A 6,239-nucleotide genomic window follows, 5' to 3' on the forward strand; every position below is an offset into this window, starting at 1 on the left:
AAAACAATTACTGGTATTTCTGATGTAAAAGTTAGAATAAATAAAACATAAAACATGTTTCAATGACTTAAGAAACACAGTCATGTGACAAGTTTTTAAAACAATTTCTAATTTTATTGTGAAACCTGACTAGATCGCCTCTGGGAACAAGAAAGCTCCACAGATGTTCAGAGGATCGATCTGAAGGCACTGTTGAACATTTCTGCTCAGAGGGTAACAAAGTTCTACTCAGAACTGAACTCCAGCGCTGGAGGTGATGTTTAAATGAGGAGTTTGTCCAACAGGCAAAAACAACAAAAGTGAGCGATCAAACTAAATACAATGCTGCTACTCATGTTAACAGATCGGTAGAAATCTCATCACAAACACATGTTCCCTGTGTGAGTCCAAATCAATGAAACATCCTTAAACAGCAAAAAAACGTTGAATGATCTGCTTTAAGGAAAATCTGTTCTGTTCTCAAATTGACTGTATAGCTCAGTATATTTGACCACAGAACTCACATGGTGCTGAGCTGTGTTAAGACAGACAGGTGGTGTTCATTCATTCACAGGCTGAGGGGGGGGCTAGTCGATCATTTCAATCTTGATACAGAAAGTGTCACTCCTGCAGCTCTACACCAGCTTTGACTACACTTTGAATGTGCACAAATTGTAGTCGTCTTGTAGAGAGAAATGTTAAGCTGAAGCTACTACGAGGCTAACCGATGACTTTGGATGCGTTTAACGTGATCCCTCCACCTTTGAGCAATAAGGAAACAACAACCCTGTGCACAGTGTGACCTCAGACTTCAAATTAAGGGGTTTGGTTTAACACTAATCAAATAAGTATTATTAGCTTGGAAGTCAAGTGTGGTGGATTTTAGGAGAAGCTGCTTAGCTGAAAGATCACTCGTCAGCGAGGTGAAGCCCAGCCAGTTTTTGACCTACGGTTTGAATCTGTGCACAAAAACTAGACATATAGATCATGGTATAAGAATTAGTGACAGCTGGTCAAGTCGGACAATGTAACCACACCAGAGCAGCACATACGCATTTAACTTAACAGTGGCATTAAGTGAAAATTAGGCCTCAAAACTTTGTGATACTGTTGATTATGGTGTTGGGCAGTTTGGCAGTTTTGGACAAAGATCCTCTGTGCACCGAGGAAAAAAACCAAAAACACACAGAGGTTCTCTCATTTTCCAAAGTCTGCTGCATGTGCGAATGTGGGGGGAAAAAACTAATTATAATCAAACAGAAAACTTTGCTTTGGGTAAAATTAAGTTTAAAAGAAGAGATCATACAGCTTCAAAGTAGCAGCTAAAGTAAAGATCCTGCCAACTGCTATTAACCATCGAGTTAATTTAGTTCACAAACTCCCCCTAAGAATCCTGCACACACACCATCATTTTCCTACACGGTGGGAATAACACTGTGTCGGGAACCCTGCTTCTGATTGCTGTGATAAACAATGCTTTGTAACTTCCTAAAAACAGAAATTCTAAGAACATTTTACAAGATCAGACCGACCAGACGTGTGGAGGCATGAAATAAAGGAAGCATTTCAATGTCTCTCCCAAGTGTGACAGTATAAGAGTTAACACTTTCTCTTTGAAGCATAGCATGGGCGTATCCCAAAGTGCTGAAGCCTCAAAGCAGCTCAAATTTAGAACCTATTTGTGTCTTCACTGCAGTTTCTCTCTTTGATATTTTTAATAATTTTATGACTTTGGGCAATGGAAAAGGAAGAATGGTTCTAGCGACTGACTTATAAGAAACTTCTTATTCCATATATACCTTTCAAGACTCCAGAACAAGTCCCCTTGTGTTCTTTTAGTGTAGCTAAAACCAAATACACTTTGTGAAACATTTTCTGACTGGTCAGGCTTCGCTGGTGAATTCCGTGCTGTAAATCTGACTTTGCTGTTTACCAAGTCTGTAGGTTTGATTGTTTAAATGTCAGAACTCTCCCTGGGGTTTGGTGCAACATTTTTTTCACCCTCACAAAATGAAAGGAATCTAATGTACCATGGCAGAATATCCTCCTGCTGTCACAGCAATGAACAGTGATTTTCAAAACAAAATCTCAAGTATAATCTTCAGAAGTCCGATCAGAATAGTCCAAAAGATGGACTCTTCCTCCTGGAAGTCGTCCTCTGTAGCATGAGCAGATTTCTTTTCCTTATGTACACCTTCTGAGTTGTAAGAGCCCTTATCAAATGGGTCTTGGGACACAGTCTGATCGTAGAACACTCGCATTTCAAACTCACTCTCCTGGTGAGACGGGTGGCCATAAATGCCGATGCCCACAGGCCTTGTGAAGTCCCCGGGGACCACCACCACATCTTGTCCGCAGGTGGCTGATTGCAGCTTGTAGGTGTCGAAGCTCGGGTGCAGGGTTTTATCTGACACGTACAGGTCTGCGTCTCCCTTGAGGCTTTGCATGTGGAGGATGATTCTGCCGTCGTGGTTGAGGCGTAGGTAGCTGTAGTTTCCGGCCCCAATGTGGCCCTGAACCACATGGAGCAGCACCCATTCTTCAGGGAAGCTGTCATCCTCTGAGGGGCTCAGGAAGCTTCTGGCCTGGGACAGCAGGAGGGCGACGACCAGCGCGCTGCAACTCAGCTTCATGGTGAAGGCATCTGTCAGTCAGTCATCAGACAGCCTGAAAAAAAATGAACACCACACAGATCAGGAGGCTACATTTAAACAGAGGCAAAGGCTAAACTGCTGCTCAGAACTACAGAAGTCAGTACAACCAACTCCAACTGCTGTCACAGCCAGCTGTTTGTAAATCAGCAGCAGAGGGGAGCTGAACAGAGAGGAGCTATACAAACCGTCTTCAATAGGCAGGCAGCAGAAACTGACTGAATAAAGGCAGTTTTAATGTAGGCTCAGCGGGAAGAGATCAACAGTGCTTTATGCATGGGTTAACTGATTTACCCATTAGCAAAATGGGGAGGGGGAAGTGAGACCACAAAGTATCATAAAAGAGAGCCCCCATTAGTTAGTTTTGAAAGGATAGGGAAGCAAAAAGTGGACGCATAAGCTGGAGATGTGTGCCATTTAGACAGCTGCCTGAGTCACGAAATTCAAAAAAGAGAAAAACATACATTAAAATATGTAGAATCACAGTGTCTGCAAGTCAGTGTCAAGTAAGGCTTCTCACACACACATACATATAAAGCCCAAAACAGAAAAGTTGTATCCATCACACAATTTAGTCAAGTAAAACACATGATTGCAGTTCTGTAATAAGTTTACCACACAGAAAACTGCCTGCTTCAAAAGCCTGAATACGACAACTGCTGGCACAATGGGATGTTTAGTTACAGTCATTTCTCCGCCATGATGAAAGCTGCCTTTACAGCTAAATCAGCCAAAGGTGGTACAGTGGTGAAGTTGTAGGGGACTGCCCAGGATTCAGGTTTTTTGTTCTTTACTTGGCTTGCAAGCCAGAGTGTTCTCTGGCAACAAAATAAAACATGGTTACTGGGTCAAACCCCCATCTGGATTCAGGAATTCACTAACTCAATACCCCTTGAACCCAGTTATCTCAAACTCTAAGTGGAAAGGTCAAGCACACTCCTGAAGGGAACTTACGCACTCCGTGCTTGTCAATTTAATGTGTATTACAATGGGAAGCCCACAGTACTAAAAAAAAAAAAGTCCAAATAAGCACCAAAATAATAAAGAAGCACCCCAAAACTGCCTACATTGCAAACACACCAATATTTCAGTTTCAGGGAGAGATATTGGAAAGTTGTTTTCCCGCAATCCCATAATGTTTGAAGCCTGGGCAACAAGGAAAGCGTCTCTTTGCATATAAAATAGCCGAGGACTGTCAGTGAAGCCAAGGATAGGCGCTAGGCTAACCATCACACTGAGAGCACGGGGCCTGTGCTTCAACACCACCAGCTGCCATCTTGCCTTTTTGCCACACCATTTTTGAAATGAGACAGGAAGCAGGATTTGGGAACCACCTTGGCTGACAAGAAAGCATGGACTGAGCAATCATTAAACAGAGAAAACATTAATGAAATGCAGGCTGCAATGCAGTGGTTAGAACTGTCTCCTCACAGGAACAATGTCCCGAGTTAAAATCCTGCCTTGGTTGTTCTGTGTGGCTTTTGCATGTTCTTCCTGCGTCTGTATGGGTTCTCTCTGGGATGCTCCATCTTCCTCCCAAAGTCCAAAGACAGGCTTGTCAGGCTAACAGATTGTCTTAAGTGCTGGCCCTTCGACAGACTGGCAACCTGTCCACGGTATACCTTTTGCTTTGCTCCATAACAATTGGGATAGCCCCCCGCCCCTGCAACCCCAAACTGGATAAACAAAATAAAGTGGAAGGTTGATTTAGCCCCCCAAAAATGTCCCACTTGAATAAGTAAAGATATGTCAAAAGCATTGTATTTTTACATAATATAAGGCTAGGATCTAAATTTTTGATAGTTAATAAGTCAACAGCCATATTCTGATAACCCTTGTACACCGTTATTCACATCTCTTTTAGTTGTTAGAGTTATAAGAATAAGTTAGGTATGACTAAAATCTTAGGTTTTTAATAGCACTTATGGGGAAAAAAATAGCTGTCTTCCAGACGTTTTAAAAATACCATCTTGTGGTGCAGGGTGTCAAAGTTAATCATTACATGGTTTGTTTGACAGGAAACGTCTCATTTTGTTAGCAGGATGTTACTCAGTAGTCACTTTCCATTTAATACAACATGTAGATTGATTAACATGTTTCTGGCCATGAACGTTTTGCAGGTTCTTACTGACATCCCATCACCCTAACCTGTTTTTAGGCAAAGCAAATAATCAATTAGTCCTACACTACAAAGCCCGTCGAAGCGTATCTAACAATACACAGTCTGCTTCATCTCATTTTATTATGTACAGTTAATAAGTTACCTGCTGTAACAGAGCCATCACAGCAAATGTTGACTTTGTTATTCCACCACTGTCCTATTAAAGGAGATTCATCGAATACACGGACAAGATAAATCCACAGCTGTTAGCGAGATTAATTAAGGAATGTTTGCCATTTTAGGGGATTTGCTGATTTCAGGAAAAATGTGTAAGACAAACAATTATCCATTAAAGTACAACCTAACACCCGATGTGAGGTAGTGTACACGTAAAATACAATTGCTACGCATAAAACAAAAATAAAGACTATAGAATGAGAAGTCAAAACTACAAAAACACGACAGCAAAGCATGCCGGTCAACCCACCTCAGTTCTTCCATTCATTAAAAGACATGACAAACTGGTTTCCAGAACAGAAAGGACGCCTGTAGTTTTGGTGCCAAAAACTGAATATACTCGGGAGAAACATGCGGAGAAAGTAACGCGGTAACCGTCTGCCGCCTCCTCACAGCTCAGTGAAACATGACTAAAGAAGCCGGAGAGTTTAAAATAACCACCTGCTCCCCATTTCACCTCTGACACCAATCAACCAACTTTAACCATTAACTACATTTTTATTAACAAATAAACACCAAGACTGGGAGGGGGCAGCCTTAAAAGGTTTCAGGGATTTTGACATTAATACGTCTGATAAATTAAACAAAGAGCTTTTTGTAACGGCTGAACCTGCCGCATGCTACGTCGCTAACAGCTAAGAATAGCAGTTTCAACCTGTACAACCCCAGCAGTAAAAATGTTTTAATGAAAACAGATGTACTGTTAAAGACTATGCCAGTTACCTCCAACTGTATCATTCAGAAACAGTCCACAAAAACACATTGCTACTTGACTTACTGAACAGGTTAGCAAGTTCTTAAAGCAGCTAGCTATCACGCAGCTACCGTTGCACGTAGCCTGTTTAGCTTTAGCCAAACACGTTCAGGAGTTTACATAAGCTGGAGGCCGGGGGTTAGCTCAATGCCTAAAGATCAAGTTACGAATAGATTAATATAAAGATATTCATGGATCAGTTAACAGTGCACTTAGTTTACTTACACAGCTGTCATTTCCTGAGCAGCATCTTCAACTGAGCAGCAAAGTTCACTTCATCATTTCCTTTTCCTTCAGCTACACAAACAGCAAAGCGCGCACTCACGCCACCTACCGGCCGTTGTGAAGGTGACGCTCATCAGTAGCCAAAAAAGCTCCATCAAGTATTTTTTAGAAAAGGTGGCAAATGAACAGGTTCAAAATGGGCCCGTTTCCACACATGGATTTAGTCCTAGACAGCGAACCTTTTTTTTCTCTTTAAACTGGGACTCAGCTGAATGACAAACAGATAATGAGG

General features: G+C 41.7%; 1 protein-coding gene across 4 annotated transcripts; it reads right to left on the minus strand.

The window, feature by feature from the left end:
* Positions 1 to 92: 92 nt before the first annotated feature.
* Positions 93 to 6,101, minus strand: c6h6orf120 (chromosome 6 C6orf120 homolog). 4 transcript variants are annotated; one of them, XM_026172091.2, is made up of 2 exons: positions 5,948 to 6,101; positions 93 to 2,646 (listed from the first exon to the last, which is right to left on the minus strand). In XM_026172091.2, exon 2 carries the CDS (start codon positions 2,610 to 2,612, stop codon positions 2,055 to 2,057), a length of 558 nt encoding a protein of 185 aa, XP_026027876.2. In that variant the 5' UTR covers positions 2,613 to 2,646; positions 5,948 to 6,101; the 3' UTR covers positions 93 to 2,054. The 4 variants fall into 4 exon arrangements, with proteins under 4 accessions (XP_026027876.2, XP_080159385.1, XP_026027877.2 ...); XM_080303259.1 differs by lacking the exon at positions 5,948 to 6,101 and adding an exon at positions 5,747 to 5,895; XM_026172092.2 differs by lacking the exon at positions 5,948 to 6,101 and adding an exon at positions 5,219 to 5,408.
* Positions 6,102 to 6,239: the final 138 nt, after the last annotated feature.

The sequence above is a fragment of the Astatotilapia calliptera genome, chromosome 6 (genome assembly GCF_964374335.1).
Source record: "Astatotilapia calliptera chromosome 6, fAstCal68.1, whole genome shotgun sequence".
NCBI classification, from domain to species: Eukaryota; Metazoa; Chordata; class Actinopteri; order Cichliformes; family Cichlidae; genus Astatotilapia; species Astatotilapia calliptera.

Coding starts and splice junctions, on each gene's coding strand:
- c6h6orf120 (XM_026172091.2), bottom strand. CDS start 2,612: ATGAAGCTGAGTTGCAGCGCGCTGGTCGTCGCCCTCCTGCTGTCCCAG.